Here is a 13,910-nt window from a genome sequence, read left to right as displayed (position 1 = left end):
TTCCATATAAAGGTCCCGACATTTTTAAACAAATTTGAATGACTGCCCGAGTAGTAAACTTCTTTTGTAACTTCCCTTGTAAGACTACGTTTTTAAATATATGCCAATAAAATTTATTCCTCATAAAAAATTAAAGGTGTATAAGATTTAATATTTTACAAGGTCGTGTGAAGAAATCTTATACACATACCATTCTGAACCAAAATTTCCCATTGGTAAAATAAATAATATTTCTTACAATCAAGAAATATTACAAAAAATATAAAACAATAAAAAATCAAAAAGTACAATGCAAAAAATTTCTGGTGTTCTCTTTATTGTTGTAATGGCTCCAGCAGTGTACACCTCAAGTCACCGGCAATCGTCGTTATCCCCATTGGCCCACACCAAAAAACCAACAACCAATTCAATTATTTGATCAATATTTTTTTATGGGGAATTGAGACATGCCTGTTTTTCGCCGTTCTTCGTTATGTGTGTGTTGTTTTTATTTTTTTCTACAGTTATTTTTTTATCTTTTCCTGTCAGTTGCTTTCTAGGTCTTTTGCAATGACATATTTTACCTGTTATGCCTATCACCAAATTTTAACATTGGTTGTCTTCTTTATCCTGATGGTAGGATGGTAAGCCCCCATGTTCACCAATGTTCTGTGGTAGCAAGCACGTAATGCAATCAGCACACTAGTCGTTGTAGTTGCCGTCCACTGCAAAGCCAACCAATATTTATTGACTTTATGAAAGCAATTTGATTTCTATCGCCTTTGAAATGTGTACTCTACAGGCGGAGGTGAAAAAATGTGGAAAATGTTTGCTATAGAAAAAATTTCCACAGTCTTTCGTGGACTCTTTTTCTCTATAATTCCACGGTACTCTATGGACTCTTTTTATACAGAAAAAATTCCACAGTCCTCTGTGGACTCTCTTCTCCATAGAAGAAATTCCACAGTCGTCTGAGGACTGCTTTTTCAATAGAAAAAAAACACGATTCTTTGTGGGCTCTAAATTATATAGAAAAAATCCACAGTCCTCTGTGGACTTTTTTTCTATAGAAAAAAAATTCCATAGTCCTCTGTGGAATCTTTTTTCTATAGAAACAAATTCCACAGCCCTCTGTGGACTCGTTTTTCTATAGAAAAATCCAAAAAAAAAAACACGATTCTTTGTGGGCTCTAAATTATATAGAAAAAATCCACAGTCCTCTGTGGACTTTTTTTCTATAGAAAAAAAATCCATAGTTCTCTGTGGAATCTTTTTTCTATAGAAAAAAATTCCACAGCCCTCTGTGGACTCTCTTCTCCATAGAAGAAATTCCACAGTCGTCTGAGGACTGCTTTTTCTATAGAAAAAAAACCACGATTCTTTGTGGGCTCTAAATTATATAGAAAAAAATTCACAGTCCTCTGTGGACTCTTTTTTCTATAGAAAAAAATTCCACAGTCCTCTGTGGGCACTTTTTTCTATAGAAAAAAATTCCACAGTCCTCTGTGGGCACTTTTTTCTATAGAAACAAATTCCACAGTCCTCTGTGGGCACATTTTTCTATAGAAAAAAAAATCCACAGCCCTCTGTGGGCACTTTTTTCTATAGAAAAAAATTCCACAGCCCTCTGTGGACTCTTTTTTCTATAGAAAAAAATTCCACACCCCTCTGTGGACTCTTTTTTTTATAGAAAAAATTCCACAGCCCTCTGTGGACTCTTTTTTCTATAGAAAAAAATTCCACAGCCCTCTGTGGACTCTTTTTTCTATAGAAAAAAATTCCACAGCCCTCTGTGGACTCCTTTTTCTATAGAAAAAAATTCCACAGTTCTCTATGGACACTTTTTTCTATAGAAAAAATTCCACAGCCCTCTGTGGACACTTTTTTTATAGAAAAAATTCCACAGCCCTCTGTGGACACTTTTTTCTATAAAAAAAAATTCCACAGCCCTCTATGGACAATTTTCCACAGCCTTCTGTCGACACTTTTTTCTATACAAACAAAATTCCACAGTCCTCTGTAGACACTTTTTTCTATAGAAAAAAAATTCCACAGTACTCTGTGGACTCTTTTTTTATAGAAAAAAATTCCACAGTTCTCTGTGGACTCTTTTTTCCATAGAAAAAAAATCCACAGCCCTCTGTGGACAATTTTTTCTATAGAAAAAATTTCACAGCCTTCTGTCGACACTTTTTTCTATACAAACAAAATTCCACAGTCCTCTGTGGACTCTCTTCTCCATAGAAGAAATTCCACAGTCGTCTGAGGACTGCTTTTTCTATAGAAAAAAAACCACGATTCTTTGTGGGCTCTAAATTATATAGAAAAAAATTCACAGTCCTCTGTGGAACTTTTTTCTATAGAAAAAAAGTGTCCATAGAGAACTGTGGAATTTTTTTCTATAGAAAAAGGAGTCCACAGAGGGCTGTGGAATTTTTTTCTATAGAAAAAAAATTCCACAGTACTCTGTGGACTCTTTTTTCTATAGAAAAAAATCCACAGTACTCCGTGGACTCTTTTTTCTATAGAAAAAAATTCCACAGTTCTCTGTGGACTCTTTTTTCCATAGAAAAAAATCCACAGTCCTCTATGGAATCTTTTTTCTATAGAAACAAATTCCACAGTAATCTATGGACACTTTTTTCTGCAAAAAAATCCCCAGTCCGCTGTGGTATCTTTTTTCTGTATAAAAAATTCCACAGTAATCTTCTTCCACTTTTTTCTGTAGGGAAAAAATCTAGGGTACCCCGTAGTCATCTATACCGACACAAAAAAAAAAAAAAAAAAAAAAAATAAACTTTGACGAAAATTCAATAATGCACCAGCCAATCACTCTTTATCCTCTATCCCTTTGAACATTTATGATTCGTGTTGGCTTTTCTTTGGTTTTTGCAATTTTCTTTTTTTCTTGGCCTATGTTGTTTGCCATTTTTATTGGTGCTGCTGCTTCGGCAGCTACGTCTGTCGGCATAACTAATTTAATTTTGTGCTAAATAAATATTTTATTAAATGTCTTGGTGGTCGGTCGAAGGTTAAATGTAAGTGCTTATAAGGTTATTCTCGACAACCGCAATCAGCTACCGAGTAAAGACAATAATGACCCTTATCACCATTTTAAATATGGGCAATAATTCATTATTGGTTATTTTAAAAATTCATATAGAAGCAAACGACGCACAGACTTACACACACACACAATGATAGCGACAACGATTTCTGTGTGGTATCGGGTTTCAAACAGGTTGTGTGCATAAGCTTTGCTAGGGGACGAGTATGCGTTTGTGTGTTCGGTTATTGTTGAATTTTCAAATATGTTGTGATATAAATTTTTCTTGTTTGGCTGTCTGTCTATCGGACGTTCGCCCGTTTGGTCAACAACATCAATAATAGAAATGCGAGAAGAGAAGGCAAAAATGCATTCATGCACGTTAAAAGCTTTGCAATTATTATTGACAATTTATTTAAGTAGAAACTGGAAAAATATATTTATATAGTATTTGACATATTCGAAATTTACAATGTGACATTGTGTCCATACGCACAGAGTAATTAATTTTATTTTAATGTTATGATATAAATTAAATAAAGGAAACATTTACACGAACTCCACCAACGAATTGTTTATTTTTTTATAACAAAAAGAGTCCACAGAGGACTGTGGAATTTTTTTCTATGGAAAAAAGAGTTCACAGAGAACTGTGGATTTTTTTAATAGAATAAAGAGTCCACAGAGGACTGTGGAATTTTTTTCTATAGAAAAAAGTGTCCACAGAGAACTGTGGAATTTTTTTCTATACAAAACAGTGTCCACAGAGAACTGTGGAATTTTTTTCTATAGAAAAAAGTGTCCACAGAGAACTGTGGAATTTTTTTCTATAGAAAAAAGAGTCCACAGTGGAATGTTGAATTTTTTTCTATAGAAAAAAGATTCCATAGAGGACTGTGGATTTTTTTCTATAGAAAAAAGAGTCCACAGTGGACTGTGGAATTTTTTTCTATAGAAAAAAGAGTCCACAGTGGACTGTGGAATTTTTTTCTATAGAAAAAAGAGTCCACAGTGGACTGTGGAATTTTTTTCTATAGAAAAAAGAGTCCACAGTGGACTGTGGAATTTTTTTCTATAGAAAAAAGAGTCCACAGTGGACTGTGGAATTTTTTTCTATAGAAAAAAGAGTCCACAGAGGTCTGTGGAATTTTTTTCTATAGAAAAAAAGAGTCCTCAGTGGATTGAGGAATTTTTTCTATAGAAAAAAAGTCCACAGAGTACTGTGGAATTTTTTTCTATAGAAAAAAGAGTCCACAGAGGACTTTGGAATTTTTTTCTATAGAAAAAAGAGTCCACAGAGGACTGTGGAATTTTTTTCTATAGAAAAAAGAGTCCACAGAGGACTGTGGAATTTTTTTATATAGAAAAAAGAGTCCACAGAGGACTGTGGAACTTTTTTTCTATAGAAAAAAGAGTCCACAGAGGACTTTGGAATTTTTTTCTATAGAAAAAAGAGTCCACAGTGGACTGTGGAATTTTTTTCTATAGAAAAAAGAGTCCACAGTGGACTGTGGAATTTTTTTCTCTAGAAAAAAGAGTCCACAGTGTACTGTGGATTTTTTTTCTATAGAGAAAAGAGTCCACAGTGGACTGTGGAATTTTTTTCTATAGAAAAAAGAGTCCACAGAGGACTGTGGAATTTTTTTATATAGAAAAAAGAGTCCACAGAGGACTGTGGAATTTTTTTCTATACAAAAAAGTGTCCACAGAGAACTGTGGAATTTTTTTCTATAGAAAAAAGTGTCCACAGGGCACTGTGGAATTTTTTCTATAGAAAAAAGAGTCCACAGGGCACTGTGGAATTTTTTTCTGTAGAAAAAACTTTTTTTCTATAGAAAAAAGAGTCCACAGAGGACTGTGGAATTTTTTTTCTATAGAAAAAAGAGTCCACAGAGGACTGTGGAATTTTTTTCTATAGAAAAAAGAGTCCACAGTGGACTTTGGAATTTTTTTCTATAGAAAAAAGAGTCCACAGTGGACTGTGGAATTTTTTTCTATAGAAAAAAGAGTCCACAGTGGACTGTGGAATTTTTTTCTATAGAAAAAAAAGTCCACATTGGACTATGGAATTTTTTTCTATAGAAAAAAGAGACCACAGAGAACTGTGGAACTTTTTTCTTTAGAAAAAAAGTGTCCACAGAGGACTGTGGAATTTTTTTCTATAGAAAAAAGAGTCCACAGAGGGCTGTGGAATTTTTTTCTATAGAAAAAAGAGTCCACAGAGGGCTGTGGAATTTTTTTCTATAGAAAAAAGAGTCCACAGTGGTCTGAGGAATTTTTTTCTATAGAAAAAAGAGTCCACAGTGGACTGTGGAATTTTTTTCTGCAGAATTTGAGTACTGTGGATTTTTTTATAGAAAAAGGTATCCACATTCCACAGTACTCTGTTCTATAATCAAAAAATATATTTACGATATTTTTCATAAAAAAAATCTGTCTTAAATTACTTCATATCCCACCCAAAATTTGTGTTAATTTTTTGTATTCTTTTTTTAATAATTTTTAAATATTGTAAATTTATTTTAAATTACTATAAGCATATTTTGTGTAAGCTAAAGACGTTTGCTGAAACTGGATTTTTTCAAAGCTACAAACTAAAGAAAAAAATTGCGTATTTAAGCAAAAATTTGTTTGTCAAAAAAAATTATGGAAATTGTGTAAGTAGACTCTCAAAAAAATTTGTTATCAAATTTTGGATACAGGTGTCAGTAACAGGGTGCGGAATTTCAATTTTTGTTTGCATAACTCTAATTGTTAGTTGTCGTTTCGAAATGCTATTTTTTATATAAAGATGTACAGAACATATTTGATTATAAAAATATAACTTTAAAGCAATTTGAACTTAACCTTTGGCCTTTATGGAAGCTGCTTTCCATACAAAAATCAAAAAATAAAAGTGCAACAAAATTGTGATAAAAAGCGTTTTTTTATTATTCAAAAACAATATTTCAACTAAAATTATTTGAATATTTATAGTTTTGGTTTTGGGTTTTGATTTTGGCATTGCAAAATATGGTGGTAGTATTTGGGCGGCTGCTTAAAGCCATATTGAAAATTAAGGCAAATATATAAGAGTTTTGGGTTTTGAGTGTGTTTGTTTGTGAATACTTGTCATGTTGTTCGGCCAGAGCCTGCAGATGCTGTTCATAGGGGTTGGGTTCATCCTTCTTCTTGTTGGTATTACGCCGCGGACGATTCATCATGGGATCTTCCATTTGTCGGGAATTCTGATTCTGTTGCTGTGGCCTTGGGCCTGGTGGTTTTTTCTTCTCCTTCTTCTTTTTCTGTTGCTCGTAGAAGGCAGCATTGGCTGAGGCCACGGCCGCTTCTCGTTCCAGTTGCTGTTGTTTCTTGGCAGCCATGGCGGCAGTTTGAAATTGTATTAGATGTGAACTGCGCCGACGTAAAGCCGAAGCATAGGGTCCACCACCACCCACACCAAAGAGACGTTTTATGCGTCGCTTGTTGATAAAACCCAAGCCAGAACTTATGGTCGAACTACCGGCATCACTGCTGCCGGCAACCATGCGACTGAAGTTCGAATCCAAATCGCAAGAGTGGCTGCCATTAAAGGTCACACCGCCTATGGTGCCGGCCGAATCTGCACCACAGGGAAAGAGATATGTATTGAGTGTGCTCAAGGTTGTGGAAGTGTGTTGGCGTGTTAGATCTCCCCCACCACCACCACCACCGACAGCGCCGGCCTCTGAACCACCACCACCTCCTCCGCCGACATAGCCATTGTTGTTTTCATGATCACCATGGCCACCACCTCCTCCAGTGTTGCCACCGGCTGTGGTATGCTGCAATGACACCGCCTGGGCCGTTGATCCAGTGGCAGTGTTTTGTGAGGCTGTGGTATTGGTTAGACTGGTGGCAGTGTTCGTATCGTAGGAATGCGGATTGACATAAATGTGATTATTATTGTTATTGTAGACATAATCGCGGCCCAATTGTGGAGGTGGAGCATGTGCCGGTTGCTGGTGCTGGGCCGGTGGTGGTTGATGCTGCTGCTGCTGGGGTGGCGCCTGTTCCGGATTGTTGTTGGTCAAATTTAAGTGGAGATTAACTTGATTGACGTAATGGGCAATGTTACGTTGTTGGGCCAAATTTTGTGGATTGACGTGTGCAGGAGGCGGGTTGTTGTTATTGTTATTATTATTGTTGTTGTTATTATTATTCTGTTGATCTTGTACATGTTGTGGTGGTTGCTGTTGTTGTTGTGGGGGTCTTGCCTGTTGGCCAGGTGGTCTTGGATTATCTGCAGCAGCGGCGCCACCGGCAGCAGGTTGTTGTTGCTGCTGGGGCTGACGTTGTTGGGCAGCCGCTGCAGCTTGAGGTGGTGGGCCCGCTGGTAATATTGGTTGTATCGGCAATGGTTGCAAATGTGCCCGCTGTAGCTGCTGTTGTTGTTGCCTGCGTTCGGTACTGCCACCACTGGATGTACCACAACAGTCACACGTTCCCGAATCATGTGAACCAACCATGTTGTGTTAATGTTTTTTTTTTTATTTTCAAATTTTTAGTACAAGGTAGTCAAAATGTTGATTTTTTGTAGTTGATTTATTAATTGTTGTTAAATTTTAATAATTGGTTTTGTTTTTATTGCATTTTTGCTGTTGTTGTTTTCCTTTGCTGGTTTTCTGATATGCGTTGTAGCCGTAAAGTTTGAAAATTATTTTCGTTTTAAAAAATAAATTGCTTGTGCTGAAAACCAGTTTTTTTGTTATTCTGTTTTAGTTTTGATGTCAGTTTATACTAAAGCTTAGCTTATGATTTTACAGCAAATTTTTGTGTTAAAATTGGTTTGATATTTTAAGCGTTTATTTTATATTTATGTTGTTGTGCTTTTTGTTTCGTTGTTTTTTTTTTTTTTGTATTATTTTTTCAAAATTATTATGAACTGTAAAACATTTAATAGAGTATTATTATGCAATACGTTTAATCAGTTTAAACACATTTCAATCAGTTTTATCATCGATATTTTTTATTTCTATTTAATATTGAGCAAATAAATGCTGTCAGTAGATCCAGGTTTTTATTTTTAAACCACACTTATGAGTGCCAAATTAACACTTATGATACAAATTAAATTAAATCGGTCGAAAATATGTATATATATATATATATATATATTGAATCTATATCTAAATCTGAACCGATTTTCACGAAACATACCACACATCACTCTGGACCTAATTGAGTACCCTGTGCCATATTTCGTGCAAATCGAAAGATATATAGGGACTTTGAAGCCCCATTTACCATAGATCGGCCGAAAATATATATGGGAGCTATATATAAATTTGACCCAATTTTCTCGAAACTTGGCACGCGTCGTTCTAGACTCAATTCAATATGATGTGCCAAATTTCGTGCAAATCGAAAGATATATAGGAACATTGGTGCCCCATTTGCCTTAAAATATATATCTGAACCGATTTTCTCGCACACATCATTCTGGATCTAATTCAGTACGCTATACCAAATTTCGTGCAAATCGAAATATATAGGTACTTTGGTGCACCGTTTACCTTAAATCGGACGAATATATATATGGGAGCTATATCTAAATCTGAACCGATTTTTCCTAATTTCAATAGGGTTCGGTTCGTCTTTGGGCCAAATAAATAAAATGTGCCAATTTACATCCAATTCGAATTCGACCTCTACTTTTTTACAATTCAACATGGACAGACAGACGGACATGCATAAATCGACTTAAAAAGTGATTACATGCATATTCTCACGTGATTACATGTCTATCTCGTTTTCTTTTGCCTGTTACAAACATATGCACAAAGACATAATACCCTGTACCACGGTGTGCTGAAGCGTATAAAAAATAGGGAGATACAGTAACAGTCACATTATTTTTAATAAGTTATATTCAGAACGTGACTTTATGTTTTTTGTAAAGCGTGACCCACAATGAGATAACATTTTACTGGAGCAAAGCTCAAAGTTATCAGATGACTTTTGCCAAAGAATTGGATTATTGGCCCATAGTGCCGTTGGGTAAATAGATTTTGTGTAAAGTTTCGTGATGTTTGGGTCATATTTATGGTCTCTAGAGCGTCGACTTCATCCCCAAAATATTAAGTTGGGGAAAAAGAAATCCATTATTTAGGACTTTATTTAACCCCATGCGCGATTTTGGCCAAATCGAGCATTCCTGGTGGAACACGACACCTTTCCATGGTGGCCAATTCAGGCCGTTTCTGTCCACTTGTAAATCGTTTAAAAAAAATATGGACAATTTTTAACTCCTGGGCGAAGTCGTAACATGTCGGTCAGCTTTGATCATTTCATTTCTCCGATCTTTAACATCAGAATTTCCTAATTCATCACCGAAACCAAAATTGCACATAATTGGCTGACACAGTATCGGAACCATAAACACCATTCACAATTTTAGCCGCTTGGCTTGCATTTTCGCCTTTGTCAAAGAAGAACTATAAAATGTTCGGAATTTTCTTTTTGTTCACTTCCATTTTTTACACCCTGTAACTCACAACTGAATGCACCGACCAAAAAAAGCAAAGTTTACTGCGAAATGTCACCCTTCCAACGAGCATAAGTCTGCAATTGTTTGATCGATACTTTAAGAGAAATCTATCAGTACAGTCATCTGCCGAAAAAATAATGAATTTATTTTTCTTGCGTATGCTGAGAGGGATAGGTCCTCATTGAGGCATTCGAAAGTGGTTATTAGAAATCCCTCTCCAAGAGCTGCAATAATTAATCCAACATCATTGAAGATTTATTGTTATAAAAGTGATCAACAGCTTTTGAAAAGACATCATTGAATCGTATTTTAGGAAATATCAGTGAGATACTCAAATTCTATTTTGCGGAATTAAAAATATAATTCTGTTCAAAAATTCAGGACATCGAATCATAAATGTTGAGTTTTTCTCAAATTTTAATGTATGTTTGGTATCTTTTTTTCATATTTAAAATTAACCCGGCATCTACAATGATTATCAACTTGTAACTCTTATAGAAAATATATCTCAATTTGTTGTTTTTTATAGTAATCACGATGTAATTCTTTATTTAGCTTCATTCACTTTTTCCGAAATGTTAAATTTTTACTTTAAAAAAAAACTTTGTGTTTTATTGACAAACATATTTAATTTAGCTCGTTAATATCACTGTATTCAAAATCTCTAATTAAATTTGAGTGTATTTTGAAACATTTTTTGGTAGTTAGACCCAAACTTTACACTCCTTTACTTTTTTCAACACATTCTATAACCCAAATAGTGCTTAAAAATTTTTTTTGTTTCAGGGTCTCTAGTTAGATTAAAAAATTGGTTTGTATCTTTTGTTTTCTTATAAGAATTACAAATATTTATTATTTACAAATATTTATTTTTTATTTTTACATGAGTGTGACCATATGGTTTTTTTATTATTTTATAAATTTTTTTTTCATTTTTTTTATTATGTAATTTATATATATTTTCAAAAAAAAAAAGAAACAGTTTTGAAAATTTATATTTTTTGTATGTTTGATTTATTTTTATACTTTTCTTTATATTCTTACTTTATGTGATGTTTAAATATTCTAATTATTTTTTTCGTAGCTGTGATATCTTATATATTTTTTTATTTATCTCTTAAAACTGCTGTAATTTCGATTGACTACTGTTATATTTTGTTTTAAATTTTAATTAATATGGACGAAACCGAGTTTTGTATTTTTTTTTTATATGTGTTGGTGTTATAGCACTTATTTTTATTATAAATATTTTATTTAAATTGTGGACTTTGTTTGGAGGATAAAAATTGAGCTGATTCGGTTTGTGTTTTTCTATTATTTGCTATTTTAATTTTAAATATATTTCTATTATTAATTATTAAAATATTTTTTGAGTGCTATAAGCCACTTTATATCACAGCGGATTTTGCTTGTTTTGCTTTTCTTTTGTTTTACATGAGAGCAACAGTTACGAAACACAAGGTATTAAATATTAATGTGGCTCGGTTCTCATTTAAATGTCCATAGATATTCTAGGCAGAGAGTGAGAGGGCATAACAAAGTTCACTTTTGGGTAAAGAAGCGCGCGCTGCACAACTTTAAAATTTATTTTTGGAAAAAATTAAAAAAAAACGCACACTAAGCAACTAAGCGAAGGAATTTGAGAGAGTTTCTTTATTTATTAAATTTTTTTATTTAATTTTAGTAATTACAATTTCTACTTTTATTTGTTACAAAAAAACTTTATTTTTTTACTAAAATTTCTTCTTTGCTTTTCAAAATTTGGTTATTTTTATTTTTTATAGTATAGTTTTAGGCGTTGTCACATGGTATTTGTTATTTTTTTATTTCCTGTTTGTTCACTTCCTTTATCGTTTTGCTTTTTTTGATTTTCTTTCTTCTTGTTTTGCGTAAAGAGATAAAACTCCAAATTTGTTTTATTTGCAGAGCAGATTGAATGACAGCAGCAACAACATCACTTTAGAGACTGCAATCGGAGCAATGGCATCAGCAGCAGAAACTTTTTGGAGATGAGATTAGTTGCAGTTGCGTTAACGTAAGCAGTGGAGACCAACAGCAGCGGCAGCAACAACAACAATTCGAAAAGCATAGCAGAAGTTGAGGACGCTAAAATATTAACATTGGACAACGATAATGCGTTTCATAGAAATTTGTGCGGAATATTTCGATATCAGCTGTAAAAGCGGACAATATGTTTGACTACTTAAGAACGGCAAAATTTTTTTAAACTAATCCGTTTCACTTTTCAACAATTTTTCTCTTTTACGTTTTCTTTGTTGTTTGCAACTTTCCTCAGCGAAAAACACTTTTTTCTTCAGTTAGCTTGACATTGAATGAACAGAAAAAATTTCACACAACAACTTCATTTTTGGTGGCTCCACTTTTGGAATTTATTTTTATCACATGATTTCATCACACACAATAGCATTTTAGGGGGGGTTTCCACTGACTCCATTATTATTCTTCTTTTTTGCTGTTTTCAATAAAACAGAAAATATTTTTATGTGATTTTTATTTTTGTTAATAATTTTTTTTTTTTTTGTTTTCCTTGAGCTTCACGTTTTTTATTACACTTCAATTCATTTCATTTTTAGTTTCGTTTGTTTTCGGAATTTTGCTTCCATATTCCATATTATTTTTTTATAAAAATATTTCGACCCGTTCTGGCTTTGGTTCCGCTTAAATTATTCACTACTTCTCTTCGTTTGGCAAACAACAAATAAATTTTGCTAACTTTACTTAACTCGAAATAACCAACCAACAATCTGCAGAATGGAAAAAAGTCATACACACAGTTCGCTAGTCGATGGGTGAGTGTGTGTGTCCGTGCGTGTATGTGTATTTCCGTTTATTTCCGTCGTCGTCGTTGTCGTAGTCGCCGTCGTGGTAGTAGTCGTCGTCATCATTGTTAGTGGTGTGTAGTTCCTGCTCGAGAGTAGTAGAGTCAAGTAAAAGTCTCGTGTTGTGACTTTGGCACCGATACACACGCAAACCCAACCATACACCAAAGAAATGCCACCAACAACCACCACCAGCACAACACTGAAATATCCTAGTCAGTTCAGGCCCCACTTCGAACATACAGACACACACAAACAAAAACAAAAGCCTCGTACATAGGTCGTCATTTACAATCTTCCGTGTCATGTTTGCTTGGCCTAGAGTCAAGAGTATGAGGGCAGACATTCAAGCTGGCTATTAAAAGCCATATGCATGTGTGTATGTGTGTATTTATAAAATAAATGTTGTAAATTTAAGACTATATCCCAATAAACAATTTTCAATGAAGGAGGAAAGGAGGGTACATAGAGAGCCCAACAGAAGAGAGTTGTTTTTTTACTGAAGAGTTCAATGGAATACTTTTATAGAAAAGAATAAAAAAGAAGAGAGTAAAATAGACGATATATAGAGTATATAGGAACTGAAGACAGTATCCATATGAGTGAGCTGAAGAGAGTCTATTATAGACGAATTGAAAAAAAGTGTTTCATAGGCACGCCGAGTGTTTTATAGACGAGCTGAAGAGAATCTTTCATAGACGAGCTGAAGAGAGTCTTTTATAGACGAGCTGAAAAAAAGTTTTTCATAGACGAGCTGAAGAGAGTCTTTCATAGACGAGCTGAAAAGAGTCTTTCATAGACGAGCTGAAGAGAGTCTTTTATAGACGAGCTGATGGGAGTTTTGTATAAACAAACAGAAGAGAGTCTTCTATAGACGAGATGAACAGTGCCTCCTAAAGGGAGTATCTATAGAGAGAGAGGGAAAGAGAACCGTGTATAGGCGAGATAAATAAACTCTCAAATAGACAAACTGAAAAGACTCTTTTATATACGAACTGAAGAGATTCCTATTAAACGATCTTTAAATAATTTCTATATTTAGCTGAAGAGAGTTCTTCAAGAAGTGCAAGCTTTATAGTGAGAAGGGAACCTTTAAATGCGATGTGGCTAAGATGTCCTTTAGGAATAACATGAAAAAGGGAGACTCTGAAGAGGCGAACAAACGAAAAGGGCTTCTATGAACAATCTAAAGAAGGTGTCCTCTTAGGCTAGCTAATAAAGGAGGTCTTGTCTTTCATTTATGATTTGAAGAAGGGTGACTAAAGCAGGAAAACTCTGAAGAGGGAAGCCTTTATAGACCACCTAAAGAAGAGAGTCTCAATGGAAGGGGGCCTCCAGAGACTAGCTGGTCAAAGGGGTTTTTATAAGTTAGTTATAGGCGAGCTGCAAATTGTTTTTCCGCACTAGCTGAAGAATGGTAGACCTACGTTTAGACCTGAAGAGGCGAGCAACAGAAAAACGGCCTCTATAAATAATCTAGTGATTAATCTTAGGCTAGCTGATCAAGGAGGTCTTATCTTTCATTAATGATTTCAAG

At 34.3% G+C, this 13,910-nt stretch overlaps 1 protein-coding gene across 1 annotated transcript in view; it reads right to left on the bottom strand.

Annotated features, from left to right (window-relative positions):
• Positions 1-7,512, bottom strand: part of LOC133322369 (putative uncharacterized protein DDB_G0271606) — a 49,838-nt gene extending 42,326 nt beyond the window's left edge. Inside the window, 3 exon segments of the mRNA XM_061531371.1 lie at positions 6,057-7,047; positions 7,049-7,062; positions 7,065-7,512. Coding sequence (XP_061387355.1) covers positions 6,057-7,047; positions 7,049-7,062; positions 7,065-7,512 — 1,453 coding nt within the window.
• Between the last annotated feature and the right edge of the window lie 6,398 nt (positions 7,513-13,910).

The sequence above is a fragment of the Musca vetustissima genome, unplaced genomic scaffold (assembly GCF_032173495.1).
Source record: "Musca vetustissima isolate MV318-11 ecotype Yass unplaced genomic scaffold, APGP_CSIRO_Mvet_v1 utg8676, whole genome shotgun sequence".
In the NCBI taxonomy this organism is placed as follows: domain Eukaryota; kingdom Metazoa; phylum Arthropoda; class Insecta; order Diptera; family Muscidae; genus Musca; species Musca vetustissima.
Note: the sequence above shows the minus strand (reverse complement) of the source record. Positions and strands in the feature narration are given on the sequence as shown.